The 17,299-nt window shown below is 48.3% G+C and overlaps 2 protein-coding genes across 6 annotated transcripts in view; one reads left to right on the plus strand and one right to left on the minus strand.

Annotated features, from left to right (window-relative positions):
* Hsf1 (heat shock transcription factor 1) overlaps positions 1-15,633 on the minus strand; it is a 24,335-nt gene extending 8,702 nt beyond the window's left edge. Inside the window, exon 1 of one of the 4 annotated variants that reach the window (XM_059246906.1) lies at positions 15,290-15,633. In XM_059246906.1, the coding sequence (XP_059102889.1) occupies positions 15,290-15,406 (117 nt within the window). In that variant the 5' untranslated portion in view covers positions 15,407-15,633. The remainder of the gene's footprint in view (positions 1-15,289) is intronic. The other 3 variants (XM_059246905.1, XM_059246908.1, XM_059246907.1) reach the window with 3 other exon arrangements.
* Bop1 (BOP1 ribosomal biogenesis factor) overlaps positions 13,285-17,299 on the plus strand; it is a 33,841-nt gene continuing 29,826 nt past the window's right edge. Inside the window, exon 1 of one of the 2 annotated variants that reach the window (XM_059246904.1) lies at positions 13,285-15,886. In XM_059246904.1, coding sequence (XP_059102887.1) covers positions 15,794-15,886 — 93 coding nt within the window. In that variant the 5' untranslated portion in view covers positions 13,285-15,793. The remainder of the gene's footprint in view (positions 15,887-17,299) is intronic. The other variant, XM_059246903.1, reaches the window with a different exon arrangement.

Genomic DNA, 17,299 nt, shown 5'->3' on the forward strand with positions numbered 1-17,299 from the left:
AGCAACAGAACAAAGACTAGACAGAGCGAATCAAAGTGACCAGAGCTGTAGAGACCTGTGAGGCATCATCAGACCCACAATGCTTAATGGGAGGCTCAGAAGATGAGAATGGACAAATTTTAGGAAAAATAATCAAGAACATACCAAATTTGATGTAATATCCAAGACACTAAATGAACTTCAAACAGGAAAAACTAAAAGAGATTCATACATGGTCATTTCATAATCCAACCCCCAAATCCAAGACCCCAGGAGGGCCTTGTAAGCAGCTAAGTCACAGCTGTATCAGCAGAGATGGCGGATGACCCATGGGTCAGCTGCAGGATGAGACAGTCAATCAGGAATTCCTATCCCTGAAGATGAAAGGAAAGCCCCACTTCTGGGCCAGGAGTGTGAAGCTCTGGGCAAGTGCCTCCTCTCCAGTAACACACACAAAGATTGTTTAGATCACTTAATGCCTGAACTTGTTCCACAGGCATCAAACAAATAAGAATGACCGATGAAACCACTAAACTCATTCAGTCAGTGAGTACCTGTGGCATGAACTAGTCTATTCTCCTTGTCACTAAGCCCCTGTATCAGATACTGCCCCCCCAAGCTGTGGCTAAGTTGTGGGGACCCCTCTCCTCAGTTCTGTCAAGGTTTAAGGATACTACTGGAAGGATGTGTCTTCTCCAACTGTCGGTCCATGAGATCACACTCCTGCTTGGACAGGTCCCCCACCTCACTCACAGTGCTTCCAGATAGAGACTAGTCTCAGGGCCAGAGAAGACTAGACTATGCACGGTGAGAGTGTTGAGCTGGGAAGTACAGTAGCTACTGCCCAGCCGTGTGACCCGAGTGTTTGTCCACAGGAGATACAATCCATGAGCGCTCTAGCTCACCTGAGGTCAAACCACACTGAAAAGTTCAAGCCCCAGGGGGTGCTGACAACAAGGCCAGCCTGCCCAGACGGGAAAAGGAAGCTGAGAAGAGTCCTTTGGGATTAGAACAAATGGAAGACCAACTCAAATCTGCTCTCACTCAGGGAACCCACTGAAATACCACAAGCAAAAGCAGCCCAACAATCTCACTACTGGTCACAAATTTAACTGGATCTGACTGCCCAACAATCTGTGGCCCAGAGCACTGTATAAACAGCAAGCCAGGCAGTAATTGCTGGTGCTTCGATTTGGGAGGTGACAACCATGAGGCAGCAAATGTCATCAAGGAGAAGCCGTCTTTCTGAAGAAGCCTGGCCAAGTCACAAGCAAGCACAATGACTCAGCCACCACTGAGTCCCACAGTGCACTAGGGACCTACAGAAACTGTCACGTGTGACTCACACATGGTGGACAAGGAGGAGCAACAGAAACTGCCCAAGAAGGACAAGACAACCAATTTAACAGAAAGTATAATGTCGTTGTAAACATGCTTAGGGGATGGATAGATGGCTCAGCAGTTGAGAGCAATTGCTGTTCTTGCTGAGGACAAGGATTCCATTCCCAGCACCTACAGAGCAGTTTGCAAGTCTGCATGTCCAATTCCAGGGGGCCTGGCACCCTCTTCTGGCTTCCACAGGCACCAGACATGCATGCAGTGCATTTTCATATATGCAGGTAAAACTCATACACATAAAATAAGAATAGATAAATACACTCAGAGAAATAAGGAAATAATGTTTGAAGAAGCAAAGGGAGGGCCATTAAACACAGACTTACTAATGGGAAATGTCCTAAGGGAGATCTGGTTCAAACCCCCATGAAAAGATAATTAGTAAGCCCAACAGTAGATTTGAGTGCAGAAAACTTTTGAAAACAGATGAAAGCAAATAGAGAAACAGAAGATAAAGACAAACGTGATATGTACTCACTTATAAGTGGATATTAGCTGTTAAATAAAGGATAATCCCACTACAATCCACAGACCCAGAGAGGCTAAGTAACAAAGACGGCTTTAGGAAAGTACATGGATCTCCCTGGGAAGGGGAAATGGAATAGACTTTAAGAGTGGACTGGGGGTTGTGTGTGCATGGGAGGGGAGGATGGTGGAAATACAGGGAGAGACGACTGGAATAGGGGAGCATTCAGGGGGCAATGTGGAAACCTAGAGCAGGGGAACTTCCCAGAACCTATGAGGGTAACCCTAGAACGTACTCCTAGCAATGGAGGATAAAGAGCCTGAACCAGCCATCTCCTGCAACCAGGCAAGGTTCCCAGGAGTGGGACTGGGACACCAACCCCGTCACAAACCTTTGACCCACAGCTGTCCTGCCTGCAATAAGTAGCTCAAAGCATATGGGAGTGGCCAACCAATGACTAGTCTAACTCAAGGCCTAAGCGCCAAGAGGGAGCCCATGCTGGATCCTGCTAGGATGGCCAGGAACCAGAAGCTGAATAGTTCAGAGACCTAGGGAAGAACCAAACACGACTGACCAAAACAAAACAGAGGCAATGAAATGATTCTTAATGATATTCTACTATACTCATAGATGGGTGCCTAGCCCAATTATCATCAGAAAGGCTTTCTCCAGCAGCTGATGGGAGCAAATAGAGACCCACACCCAAACATTAGGTGGTGCTTGGGGAATCCTTTGGAAGAGGGGGAGGAAGGACTGTAGAAGTGAGAGGGGTTGAGGAATGCTAGGTCCTTGTATACATGCTATGGTTGTTTAACTTAGGGCTTTTGTGGGACTCCTAACAGTGGGAGTAGGGGTATCTCTGACTCTTTTGCCTGCTCTTGGGACCCTTCTCCTCCTACTGGTTGTCTTGTCTAGCCTTGATATGAGGGTTTATGTCTAATCTTATTACATCCTGTTATGCTGTGTTTGGTTGATATCACTGGGAGGCCTGCTCTTTGGAGGAGCAATGGACCTGGGGGAGAGGGGAGGTGGTAGTGGGGGTCTGGCAGGAGTGGAGGGAGGGAGGCTGCAGTTGGGATGTATTGTATGAGAAAAGAATAAATAAAAAGAAAAAAAGAAAAAAAATTAAAAAAAAAAAACAGTTACAGAGCCAAGAGGTTGTAGCATACACCTTTAATCCCAGCACTCAGGAGGCAGAGGCAGGCAGATCTCTGAGTCTGAGGCCAGCCTGGTCTACAGAGTGAGTTTCAGAACAGCCAGGGCTACACAGAGAAACCCTGTCTCGAAAAACAAAAACAAAACTATATATATATAAATAACTCTGAAACTGCCAGAGGAGAACCAGGCAGTGCACTTCTGGATAGAAAGGCAAAGGTAAGGACTTCCTGAGGGAGGAATCCAGTGGCTCAGGAAATACGGTTAATAAGTGACGAGTGGACCCCATGGCATTAAAGAGTCCTATACAGCAAAGGAAACTGTCAATGAGTAAAGCAGCAGCCTACAGAATTGAGAAAACCTTTGCCAGCTATCCATCTGACAAATGAGTCTGTGGAACTACACAGTCAGAGCCCATCTCAACAAACCAACAAAGCAAAACCAAACAAAAACCATCTACTGCTGAAGATACCACATACTTTGTTTACAAGAAATAGAGAAATCAGGCTGGAAATAAATGATCTAGAAACTTCTTCCTGCTGGCTAGCTTTCATGCCTCAGAGGGCTATGAAGGCTGCTGGAAGAGGAAGTCACCAGTAGTTGACCCTACATGCTCCAATACTGACTTGCTAAGCAAGATTCGTCCAATGGTACAATAATGACATGCATATATGGGGGTAAGCGACCCCTCTGAATTTGAGGCCCACTCCACAGATTTATGCCTGAGACTGTAAACCTGGTCAAAAGCCCATGGCTTGGGATTTTAGAGCTCCTGGGGGAATCTACTACTGAATCTCGCAAACTGGACATGTTGTCAAATTGCCTTCTAAATATTTATATTTATGCCCATAGACTGGTGCTGTTCTCAACCTTGGCTAACGGAACTTCTTTTTGCAGTGGGCAGTAGTTAAGATGGACTTATAACCAAAGTGCTGAGAGTACTAAATGGGACATCTAAAGCACCCTATCCCACCCCAGGCTCAGGGCACATCACTGAAGAAACAGCTGAAGAAATGTGGGAGCTGGAGGGTGGGGAGAAGTGCTGTCACCCGCCTTCTGGACATGACTAGGCCACGGCCCCGATGAACTCATGGCAGCTGTGCCGACCTGCAATCAACAGAGACTGCTAACAGTGCGGCACGAAGAGCAAAGTTGGGGAGCTATTGGTAGTTAATGACTGCTGGGGGAGGAGGAGAGCCATTTTCCTTTAGGAGTGTAGCCAATGGCAAGTTACTCATAATCCAATAAATAAGCTCACACCCATGCACACGCAAGCAATACTAACTGAACTCAGTGGGTTATAATAGAAAAATAAATGAAAGAAGGAAAGGGACATGCTGGGAAGAAGGGTTCCAGAGGGAGTAGGAGGGGACAAGAGAGGAATAAGGGATTAAACAAAAAGGGAAATGCATTTAAGCCCTAACCCCCATACCTCAGAATGTAACTGTATTTGTCAACAGGGTTGCTGCACATGCAATCAGACAATGTGAGGTCATATTGGAGTAGAGTGAACCCCTAATCTGAATGGATTAATGTTCTTACAACCAAGAAGACAGCCAAATAAAGTTAGTCACATAGGGAGAATGCCAGGTAATGACAAAGACAGACTGAAGTCATGCAGCTATAAATGAAGGAATAACCACAGAACAGCAGCAACCACCACCAGTGGGAAGAGCAAGGAAGGGTGCCCTCCCAGAGCCTCAGAGGAAGCAGAGCCTTGCAAGCGAGCGTCTCTGGACTAGAACGGAAGTGCTCTCTGGGTGGCAAGAGAGCCACCAAGACTCAGAGTGCATCCTAGCTCCACCTGACACCAGAGCTCTTACCAGCTCACAGTGGCTGCCAAGGACTTGTGTTTTCTGATACTACTGAAAATATTTCAACGAAAAGAAAAAAACAAAACAAAACAGATTGCGAGTGTGTGTAGACACCTGAAGAGGTCAGAAGAAGACGCGAGATGCCCTTGAGTTGGGAGTTACAGGTATTGTCACCTGCCCTGACATGGATACTGGGAACTGAACTTGTGTACTGTGTACTTCGTGAGATCAGGAAGCACGTAACTGCTGAGCCATCTGTCCAGTCCTGTCACAGCTCAATAATAATTCATTGTTCATATGCAGATAATGTAATTCACTTCTGTGTCTTGATCCTGGGTCTTGTGATCTCACAAACCATTCTGTAGACTCTTTAGGATTTTCTAAGGAAATTATCCCGCTATCCTTGAATATCCTTACTTCCTTTCCAATTGGTGTTTTTATACGGTTTATATTTATTTGCTATACTGCACTGACAGGAACATACAATACAGTGTTAGGCAGAATGGCAAAGCAGAGAACTTATCTTCTCTTCCAATCTTGGGAAAGCGTCCAGACTTCACAATCAAGCACACACAATCAGCCACAGTATTTATAGACACGCTTCTCTCTTCTACGCTGAGGAATGTCCCTGCTACCCCCAGTCTGCTGAGTTTCACCAACAAGTGGGTGTTGAGTTTTGTACTGTGCTTTTCGATTGTTATTGTCCTTGTTGTTTATGTTGATGTGGTATAATCAGAGTTCAGTATGGGACCATACTCCCACCTGAGGAGTTATTCTGGTTTGTGCCTCAGTTTCTGGTAAGCTCTGGGTCATCCTCACCTATTGCTCTTCGGGCAATTTCCCTTTCTTTCCCTCCCCTCAGAAAAACCAGAGACTCGCGTAGTCCAGGCTGGTTTCTAACATGCTATACAGCCAAGGATGGCCTTGAACCTCTAATCCTCCAGCCTCTCCCTCATGTGCAGCTGTCTTCATGATCTGCAGGCAATTTCCAGGAGAGTAGATTGTTCTTTTCCCACACTTCAATTTTAAAGATTTTAATTTTTTTTATGTATAGGAGGGTTTTGCCTGAGTGTATATATGTGCACCACATGAGTGCTTGGGTTCCTGCAGAGGTCAGAAAAAGCACTGGATCCCCCGGAGCTAGAACTACATACAGATGGTCACGCATGTGCTGGGAATGGAAGTCAGGTCCTCTGCAAAAGCAACAAGTACCCTTAACCACCGAGCTCTCTCTCTAACCCCTTTATATTATTTTTTAAAGTTTTACTTCATGTGTCTGGGTGTTTTACCAGAATGTATTTCTGTGACCACGGGCCTGCCTGGTGCCTGCAAAGGCCAGAAGTGGTGCTGGATCCCTTGGAACCGGAGTTATAGATGATTATGAACCACAATGTGGGTGCTGGAGATTAAACCCAGGTCCTCTGGAAGAACAGCCAGTGCTCTTAACCACTGAGCCATTTTTTTTTTTTTTTTTGGTTTTTCGAGACAGGATTTCTCTGTGTAGCTTTGCGCCTTTCCTGGAACTCACTTGGTAGCCCAGGCTGGCCTCGAACTCACAGAGCTTCTCCTGGCTCTGCCTCCCGAGTGCTGGGATTAAAGGCGTGCGCCGCCACCACCCGGCAACCACTGAGTCATCTTTCTAGTCCCTCCTCCTTGTACTTTGAGCCGAGGTCTCTTACTGGCTTAATGCTCAGTAATTTGAATAGACTGGCCAGTGTGCTCCAGGGATCCTCCTGTCTCAGACAGGGATCCTCCTGTCTCAGCTGTCCCAGTGTTGGACTATACACGCTCTCTGCTGTGCCCAGCCTGTTTTATGTGGGTACTAGAGTTCTTTTCTTTGTTTAAACTTATTTCTTTTCATTTTACGTGTATGGTGTTTCACCTGCGTGCAGTTCCTACGGAGGCTAGGAGAGGTCATCAGTTCCTGTGGAACAACGGACAGTTGTGAACCAGCATGTAGGTGCTCTGCAAGACTGGCTGGTACACAGTTCTCACTGGCTAAGCCACTTCTCCAGCCCTCTCGCCACATTAAACAATAAACATAAAAAGCACCTATTTATTTATGTGTGTTTAGGGTGGCGGTGTTGGACGTGGGAGGACAGCTCGGGAGTCTGCTCTTCCCTTTCACCACACAGGTCCTGAGGACGCTCTCAGGTCACCAGGGCCGGGCGGGCGAGCGCCTTTAACCGCTTGCTGGCCCTCCTCTTCCATTTTCAGCCTTGTCTTTAGAGTAGCTTTACTCTGGGCTTAGCTAGTTCATGTCCAAACTTTGCCTGAACCTCTCATATTTGTTCAAGGTGGTTTCTCCATTCTGCCTGGTGAGATTTCAGTTACTCTATGGCCTTGTGTGAGCTCCAACTGCAACTTGAAGTTCCTCAGCAACAGTTTTCTCCCTCTCTTTAAAAAAAAAAAGTTATTTATTTATTATGTACACAGTGTCCTGTCTGCAGGCCAGAAGAGGGCACCAGATCTCATTATAGATGATTGTGAGCCACCATGTGGTTGCTGGGAATTGAACTCAGGACCTCTGGAAGAGCTACCTGTACTCTTAGCCTCTGAGCCATCTCTCCAGCCCATCTCCCTCTCTCTTTTTTTTTTCCTTTTGTTTTTCAAGACAGATTTTCTCTGTGTAACAGTCCTAGCTGTCCTAGAACTCACTTTGTAGACCAGGCTGGTCCTGAACTCACAGAGCTCTGCCTGCCTCTGCCTCCTGAGTGCTGGGATTAAAGGCGTGTACCACCACTGCCTGGCTAGTTTTCTTTCTTGAAGGAGTTCTTACCTCCTTTCATAAAGGCTCACTGTCTGCAGGAGCAGGGAAGTTCTACCCTGTAGATCCCTGGGCTCTTTCTTGGTGAAGCTCTCTTCTCTCTGGCATCCTAGCTGGCAGATTCTAGTGTCCTTATAGTCTGTGTATTCTGTGCTCTTCTCCCTTTCCACAGACAACCAAAATGTGGGTGCACCTCAGTTTTTATCTACTTTCTAATGCCTGAGTGCTGCTGTTCAATGGATTTCACTCAATAGCTATTATGATTTTCCAGGGCTAGCTGGTGAAGTCGTGATAAAAACCAATGTTTCATCTCTCTACCTCAGTGGTGTATGGGTCCTCCTTTGCTGACCACGAGCAGTTTTAGAAAGAAGGGTGTCATAACTTATACTTGTATATAATGAAAATCTGTCAGTGGAATTAACAGAGCGTGACAAGGCAGAAATGAGTGTCTAACACTGGCTAGTAAACTGAAACGCAGCTGTCAGTAAATGGCAAGTCTTCTGTTCACTCTGACCTTACTTTCTACAACACCAATAACTTGAAATACACACAAAATTCTGTATGTACACATTTTACACAGAGTAAGTCTGAAACTATACACATTTTCTCAAAGCTCCCAAGGGTCTAGAAGGTTAATGGCCATGGTGTTCTCTGAGGTTTGCCACCTACTGGCCCAGACATTGTCCTCACCATTTCAGTTCCTCTGTATCTCCAGAGGTGAGGCTGGAGGTGTGTTCCTTCTCTTGAGCTTAGCTGCCTGGCCGTTTTCTGGGTCCTAGAAGCCAGAGAACTGAAAAGCAGTGGGTGACTTAACTCCATGGTCAAGACATGGGACAGAGAACCCAAGCTGGGAAATGAGATGAACAGAAAGCACAGGTTAGCTCATCTCTTAGTACTTCTCCAGTCTTAGTATTGTCCTTCTCTGTGGGTTCATCTCAAGTTCTTCATAGTGTTTCTCTGCTTTGTGCTGAGGCTAGTTTTAGTTTATGTCTACAATGCCAAGTGTCAGAACCAGCACATTCCTTCTCATGCCCAGGCACTAGCAACTCCAACCTCCATGCCACTAAACACATATGGGTTAGCTGACTTTGCTCACCAAGGGCCTAGAAGGTTGGAATCAGGAGCCTGGCAGTATTCCTAGACATCAAGAGCCATTCGGGGGCCGAGCGCCTCTTCTCTCACAGCCTGTGAGGCTAGCTTCCTCCTCCTGCTAGAACCCGAAGAGATCCTTAAGCCAGAGGCAGGCCCTAGCCTAGCCATTGTGATCCAAATAGTTATCCCTTCCCTCTGGAGTGGCATATCCACAGCCCTTAAGACCTGGCTTTCCCTGTATATATACCTATTCTTTCCCAAATGATCTACCCCCAGGCCAGATACACTTTCCTGGCCCATCAGTGAAGAACTAGTTTCTGGCAGGCATGCTAGAACAGGGGGTAGCTAAGGAGGCCTGTGGTGGCCTCTGGACCCTGGATCTCTCCATCCTCTCTACTTCCTTTACCTCCCAGACAGGAAGAAATACAGGTCCCAGCACAGAGCCTATCGGTTCACAGATCTCCGCTGTTTCCTTTCTCCGTAGAGAGGTAAGGAGGGACCCTCAGGCACCAACCCAAAATAACCTTCTGACTATGAGTCAGCAGTGCTGCTCACAGCAAACATGGCCGGGAGTCCAACTGAGAAAGCAAGTGAGCAGTGAAGACTGGAGGTGCAGGCCTGTCATCCTAGCTTCTTGAGAGATTGAGACAGAAGGATTACAAGCTCAAGGTCAGTCGGCTCAATTTAGTAAGACCTTGCTTTAAAAAAGTAAAAATATGAGCCGGGTGGTGATGGTGCACGCCTTTAATCCCAGCACTCGGGAGGCAGAGCCAGGAGAAGCTCTGTGAGTTCGAGGCCAGCCTGGGGTACCAAGTGAGTTCCAGGAAAGGCGCAAAGCTACACAGAGAAACCCTGTCTCAAAACTCAAAAAACCAAAAAAAAAAAAAAAAAAAAGTAAAAATATGGCTGGTGAGATGGCTCAGCAGGTAAAGGCACTTGTCACCAAGCCTAAAGAGCTGAGTTTGATCCTTGAAACTTACATGGTGGTGGAAGAGAACACACACACATACACACACGCGCGCGCGCACACACACACTGATGAATACTGGACTGATGGCTCAGTAAAGTGCTCGCTGTACAAGCACGAGGACTTAGATTTCCTAACTCCAGTCTCCAGGTGCTGGAGAGATGGGTCAGCAGTCAAGAACACTTGTTGATCTTGCAGAAGACCCAACTTCTGTCCCCAGATACACCTGGTGGCTAATAATCGGCTGCCATTCCAGTTCCATAAGACCTTTTGACCTCTTCTGGCCTCCATAGTTACTGCATGCTGGCAAAATACCCAACATATAAAAAAAATAACTTTTTTTGGGGGGTGGGGCGGGGTTTCTGTTTGGTAGCCTTGGCTATCTTGGAATTCATTTTATAGACAGGCTGGCCTTGAACTCAGAGATCCTCCTGAGTGCTGGGATTAAAGGCATGCACCAACCATGCCTAGCAATAACTTGGAAAAAAAGGGGGGGGGGGCAGGTGTGGTACAAATCTTTAATTCCAGCACTCAGGAGGCAGAGGCAAGAGGATTTCTTTGAGTTTGAAGTTAGCCCGGTCTACATAGTAAGTTCCAGGACTGCCAGGGCTACACAGAGGGGCCCTGTTTCAAAACACACAGATCAGAAAAAGAACTAGCATGCACATAAATGTGAGCACACATACTCCTAGCACTGAAGAGTCAGAGGCAGGAGGATCCCTGGAGCTCCTGGCTAGTCAGACTATCTCAATGAGTTAGCTTTAGGCAAGTGAAAAAACTTGCCTCAGAGAACAAGGTGGAGGGGATGGAGAGAAGACTCAGTAGTTAGGGGCACTGGCTCCTCTTCTAGAGGACCTGGCCTTGATTGCTAGTACCTACACGGCAGCTCACAATCATCTGTAACTCCAGTTCCAGAGAATCTGACACCTTCTTCTGGCCTCTGTAAGAACTAGATTCACAAATGGTACACAGAAATACATTCAGGCAAAACACAAATATACATAAAGTAAAATATATATATTAAAAACAAAAAGACAAAAACCCAAGGTGGAGAGTGACTACAGAAGATACCCGATGTGAGCTGGGTGGTGGTGATGGTGGTGCATGGCTTTAATCCCAGCACTCGGGAGGCAGAGGCAGGCGGATCTCAGTGATTTCAAGGCCAGCCTGGGCTACAGAGTGAGTTCTAGGACAGCCAGGGCTACACAGAGAAACTCTGTCTCCAATCCATCCCCCCCTCCTGAAAAGATACCTGACATGAGACTCTAAGTCTTCGAATGCACACACACACACACACACACACACACACACACACACACACACACACTACATGGTATCTGACAAAGACAGGTAGTGAGCAATAGCTGGGCAATTATGAGTTTAGAGTTCTTTGGTGTGTTTTTCTAAGCTCTACATCAAGCCTTTTGCCTCAGTTTTCTATGGATAAACGGAAATTTGTCACCTACTTGTACAGTTGTGGATACACCAGAACGAATTTACAAGACACTTAACTTCATCTACGACAGAAGTGCTGGATAAAAACTGCTGGGCCACATACTGCTAGACAGCTATCACTGGAGGCGCCAGAGTCTGCAGCACACATCATAACCTGCCCCTGGTACCCACGACCTCTGACATTTCAGTCTGCAGCCAGGTCTCTAAGGGCGGGGCCTCTGGGCCTGTTCGTTCCTGCTGTCTGTCTGAGAATGAACTCACCTGGTTGTCAGAGTTTAGGTAGCAGGAGTGGCCCTGCCTGTCCTAGGAGTTTCTGAATATCAACCACGGCCAAGGACTCTGCTTTAAATTGCTTTGTGTGATCCCATGAAGACTACTGAGGTAGATGGGTGCCCTGTCCCTGCATTAGTGCATAGACTGCTATGTCTCCTGCAGCCCATCCTGGGACCCAGCTCCTCCACAGTGGCTGTTTGAGCATGTATTCAAGAGCCCTTGCTCAATGGTTCTAGCTTCTTCAATTACGGGGTCCTCCAGAGATCCAACCCACAGTCATTCCTGTTCTCAAAGAGAAGAGAACCACATCATTAGGCTGGGATTAGAGTGAGACCAGAGAGGCACCTAGCAACAAATTTAAGATCTTCATTGTTAAAGCTACCAAAAGGCGGGGGGGGGGGGGGGGGGGGGGGGTGGTGTGTGTGTGTGTGTGTCTTATTTAAAATGAGACTTCAGCCAGGCGGTGGTGCATGATTAAAGAATCACAGCACTTGAGAGGCAGAGGCAGGTGGATCCCTGTGAGTCTGAGGCCAGCCTGGTCTACAGAGCTAGTTCCCAGACAGCTAGGGACACACAAAGAAACCTTGTCTTGAAAAACCAATAAAAGAGGAGGGGGGGAGAGGGAGAGAGAGATAGATCGTTATATTTTTGTACCTGAGTGCCTCCGGAAGTCTGGACCTAGTCCTAAAGCCCGTTTCCCCTAGCTCATTCTCCACCAGCCCTACCACTTGCTTGGCACAAATCATGTGGCCCTCTCCCCGATTCTCAAGCTCCATAAGTAGCTCCTGGGGCTGGTATACCACAGTCAACCTACATGGCAAGTGGGGCCCGGACTAGATCCTTTTAGATCTAGTAGGACAACAACTCTTGGGCTGGTTAGAAGGTTAAAAACATGTTCCGGAGCTGAGGAGATGGTTAAATGGGAAAGAGAGCTGGCTGCACAAGCACGGGCGTCTGAGTTGGGATTTCCTAGCACCCGTGCAAAGCTGGGTGTGGCTGTGTGAGCCTGTAAGCCCTGCACTGGGTGGAGTAGAAAGAGAAGGATTGTTGAGGCTTGCTGACCAGCCAGCCTAGCTGATAAAAGGCAAGCTCCAGGTTCAGTGAGAGACGCTGTCTTAAGGGAACAGGGCAGAGAATGTTAGAGAAGACATCAGATGTCCTTCTCTGGTCTTTGCACATGTGTGCTGGAGCATGAATGCACGCACGCACGCACAAACACACACATACTCATCTTCTGAGAACTAGAAGAAAATTAAACAAACCAAATCACCACCACCTGTACTCTCTTGAGCTAGACAAACTTATTTCTCATGTTTCTTTTCAATATTTCTCAAAAGGATTGGACAGAATGATCTTATAAAATTGGGATCAAGCTGGATATAGGTTCTGAGCCCCCCCACAATTTAACTTTGTTTTTATTTGCTTGATATGTTTTGCTATTCTTGGTTTTCACAGTTCCATATCAGGTTCTTGAATCACTTTCTCAATTTGCAAGGGAAAACATCTATTAATTTCATATTAGGTTTATACATCAATTTGGAAAATGTTGACAAGTTACCAATATTATTTCTTCCATTCATAACAAAAGATTTCCATAAACTTAAGTATCTTTTCAATTCCTTCACTGATATTTTTAATTTTCAAGATGTAATTTTTTTTTTTTTTTTTTAAATTTGGGCTTGGTCCCTCCATTTCAGAATGCACTGAGGCGGCCCTGCCAACAATCCTAGCAACAGTCTTACTTAGGGGACAGAGGAACCACAGCACAAAGGAGAAAAAGTCAGGAGTGAAAGATGCCTTCTATTTACAGAGTTACCGTTTACCAAGGGATTCTGTCCTCCTTGTTGCATCTCTGGGCACTCGATCTGGAGGTGCCTTTGGTACAAGGTAAAGAGAGGCCTGCCGGGGAAGGACCACTCACGTCCATGTTCACATTCTTGTATGGATCTTACTGGGACCCTGAACTTCCCCAAGGCTGTGATGGCCTCTGGGATCTGTCTGGAAAACCCCTGGATCTCTTAAGGTCCCTGTTCTGAAGCACCTGTAGTGACTGAATGCGGGCCAGGGAGGGGAAATCAAACAGCACAGAGCTAGGGAAAGGTAGTCACCTACTCTGTCTCCAAGTGGTAGGGATGAGAAGCCAGACCCAGCAAGGCTCAGTAAAGGACTCTGGGGGCTAGACGGCTTTCCCATGTATCCAGCCTCCCTGTCCCCTCCAGGAGGAGGATGTGCCTGAGAATGGTGAGAAAATTTACATCTGGAAGCCACTCAGAATAAGAGTGTAGACCCAAAGCCTCAAGAGCAGTGGGCCTGCAGGGGATGTTGTTAAGAGGCTACCAAGCCAGTGTAAGTGCCCCCGCAGGACATGGGGCAGGGGCATCATTTCCTATCTGTGGGCCAGAGACCAGATCCAAGAAGCTCTCCTGTTCTTGTCTGGACCAGACAAAGGTGCTCTTCCTCCACTTCTATGCCAGAGCTTGGTTGCTGTACCTATAATCATTCCAGCTCCCACTGCCACGTCTCATACCAGTTAAGAGCCCATTGCTGCTTTGTACAGACTACTTGCCCCATCCCTCCCAACATGCCAACAAGGCTCACAGGTGATGTGCAGCTGTGGCTGGAGGGAGGTCACAGGGCAGATCAGATCCATCTTCACACTGAGAGGCCCCCATCAGAACATCCTGTTCCTAGAAGAATGTTCACTGGCACTTCACCCACTTTTGTACCAATCTATAAGCAGAAACAGCAGGAAGATTACAGACAGGATGGATCTTCCTAATAGGATTAAGCTTAGACTATTCCGGAGAATATTTGGTAACCCTACTGGACCTAGGTAAGAAAGCTTCCTTTTGGTCACACAAAGCAGAGGTGGAAAGTTGCAAAAAGGTAGAACGTGGGATCATTTTCTCTGCCCAGAAGTATGAGGTCTAGGAGAGGTGGGGAACTGAGATGGCCTTCAGGAAAACATGTTGCTTCTTTCCAGGACTAGGGTGAGAGAAAAACCCACACAGAGCCAGTAGGGTAATCATAAAGACTTTCTAGTGAAAAGTGAAGCTCAGTGGTTTCTAGTCTTCTCTTTATTCTCAAGCGCTTTTTAGGCAGAGTAGAGCTTAAACAAACAGGCAACTAACTGGGAGGCAGAAGCCTTGCCTCTAACCTTCCATCCAGGCTTTTCTCCGTTCTTGTCAGCTTAAGACACTAGTGTGCAGGAGGAGTGCTCAGCAGAGCCTGAGGGGCCGCCAAATTTGGGTTGCAGGAGATCAAGTAGGTGGCACCTAGCTGTCTCCATCCGCCCAAAGGCTCCCTCTGGAGCAGGATGGCCTGTCTTCAGGCCATCATTTGCTCTGCGCTCTGGCCCTCACCGTCGAGATGTGAACAGCAGATTCTACTTTCCAACTTAACACAACGTGGAACCACCTCTGTAAGCAGAGCTGCTGGTCCAGCAGGGTCTGCGGTGTACACAGCCCGCTGCTAGGCAACAGAACAGGGCCCGACGCGGCCCTAGTAGGGCCGGGCAAAACTACTCTGGCGTCTGAGGACTGTATCATGGATGAGCTTGGGCTTCACATGCTCCTACTCTCGCTCTTCTTCTATGCATTCGCTAGGCCCTCCACTTATTCTGAATGGTTGCTTACAAGCAGAAAGGCACCCAGACTCTGGGAAGCTACTCATCTGTGAGTCAAAGAACCTGAATTGGAAGCCCCGACATTACCGTCCCAGTGAAACTTAGGACTCTTGGTTCCCGGCCTACTCTCCGCCGAGTGGCTCTGGGGGCGGGGCTCACTTCCTCCCCAGACAGCGGCTCCCTCCAGGATGCCCGAACCCGGGCAAGCCCGGGCACCTGCAGGCCGCTCCTCCTCTAAGTAGGTCCCCTCCCGGAACAGGACCCTCCCTTGAAGGCCGCTCCGGCCCATGCCAACTCCTACCGGGCTCCAGCAGATGAGCGCGTCGGTGTCCGGGTCGCTCACGAGGGTCCATAGCTTGGTTAGGAAGGCCGGGACGTTGCTGGGCCCCGCTGCACCGGGGCCCACAGCCAGATCCATCTCGGACGAAGCTGGCGGAGGCTGGGATGGCGTTCTGGAAGAGTGGCTGGGGGATGAGCTAATGTCGTCGCTGTCCCTGCCGTCCGGGCCGCTCAGCCGTCCCCTGCGCACACACAGCAAAGCCTCGCATGGCCGCAGCCATCTTGCGACCGGCGCGCTCTCGTTAGGGCTGGACCTGTATGCCCTGTGCGCAGGCGCCGTGACCTGCCCCGCCCACTTCACTGGCCCTGCCCCTTGGGGGGCCCGCCGCTCTGTACGGCTGCGCAAGATGGGCTTCACCCCGGCTGCTCACCAATCAGAGCCTGGTTAGGCGGGGCCTGGCTGAGGGCACACGAGGCGCGCTCGCTGCCGGAAGCGACAGTCTATCGGTAGCCGGCGCGGCGCAGCATGGCGGGGGCGTGGGATAAGCCCCACATGTCACCGGGATCGCTGTCAGAGAAGCGGCGTTTGGAACCCGATCAGGAGCAGCAGCCACAAGAGGTAACCTCGAGGGTGGCGGGTTGCATCCCTCCGTGAACCAGGCGTGCACGTGGCAAGGCCAGGGAGGCCGGACCGTGGTGCTGGGTCTGGTGTCTTGCCGGTCGCCTGGAGCCCGGAAGAACCTCGTCCTGCCCGGGGTGTTATTTCGGATCCCTCAGCAGAGCACTACCTGCGCCGAGTCGGGGCGCTAGAATCCAGGGGGGCGGGGGGGCGTTCTGTGGCTTGGACCGTGTTGAGGAAGGCAGAGACCTTTAAGGGTGCCCCTCACCACAATCTCTGAACCTTCCGTCTGCGCTTCCTGGCCTAGGAAAGATTTTAGTTGTGCTCGTGTTGTGCTACCGTGCCAGTATGTCAAGTGTGTTGTGAAGTAAAAGGGGACGTGAGAATATAGACGCCTGAATGGGACCCAGGGCATCCAGCACTGGTTGTCATGGAATCGTTGCTACTACTCCTTGTTGCTGGGCTCCTTCGGATTGCTGGTGGGGCTCCAGCAAGTCTAGGTGGCGGAAGGCACGCACAGCCATGTCTCTTACAGTTGACTCCACAGTTAATTGTGTCCTCCTCTAAGCTGTCCCCTGGTTTTTTGAAATGTACCTGAGATGCTTCCTACATGCAGTTCTAGGTAATAGGCCCTTAGTAATCAGTTGTTTTGTGCTCTAACTATTTGTACTACTTTTACTTGTTATGGTGGTTTGTAGCTGGGTTTTGGAGATGTCAATAACAAGAGAATCACTTGAGCTGTGAGTGTTGGTAATGAAGGACACTCAACTAGGCAAGAATGTGGCAGTGGCAGTGGCACACGTCTTTAATCCCAGCACTGAGGAGACAGAGGCAGATGGATCTCTGTTAGTTTGAGGCCAGCCTGGTCTACGATGTATTGAGTTCTGGGTTAGCCAGGGCTGCATGATGAGACCTTGTATTCAAAACAACAACAACAACAACAACAAACCCATGAGTCCAAAAACCAATTAGGCAATACTTAGCCTATTGGAAAACAGCGAAATTGAAATTTTTGCAATCATATAGACGCCTGAATGGGACCCAGCGTGTTCCTAAAGCGTGTTCAAGTTCTTGCTCAACTTTTGGACGTCAATGATAGAGACCTGTTCACAATGCATGTATGTCATATTATGGTAGATATGAAATGGCCTCTAGTCAATAGGGCTGCACTCAGAATTGTTTCTGCTCCAAGAAGACAGCAAGCAGGTGAGTTGTCTTAGTTATTGTTCCATTGCTGTGATGAAACATCATGACCAAGGCAACTTATAAAACAGAGAGTGTAGTCAGGCAGTGGTGGCGCACGCCTTTAATCCCAGCACTCAGGAGGCAGAGGCAGGCGGATCTCTGAGTTCAAGGACAGCCTGGTCTACAGAGTGAGTTCCAGGATAGCCAGGGCTACACAGAGAAACCCTG

The sequence above is a fragment of the Peromyscus eremicus genome, chromosome 20, assembly GCF_949786415.1.
Source record: "Peromyscus eremicus chromosome 20, PerEre_H2_v1, whole genome shotgun sequence".
Taxonomy (NCBI): Eukaryota; Metazoa; Chordata; class Mammalia; order Rodentia; family Cricetidae; genus Peromyscus; species Peromyscus eremicus.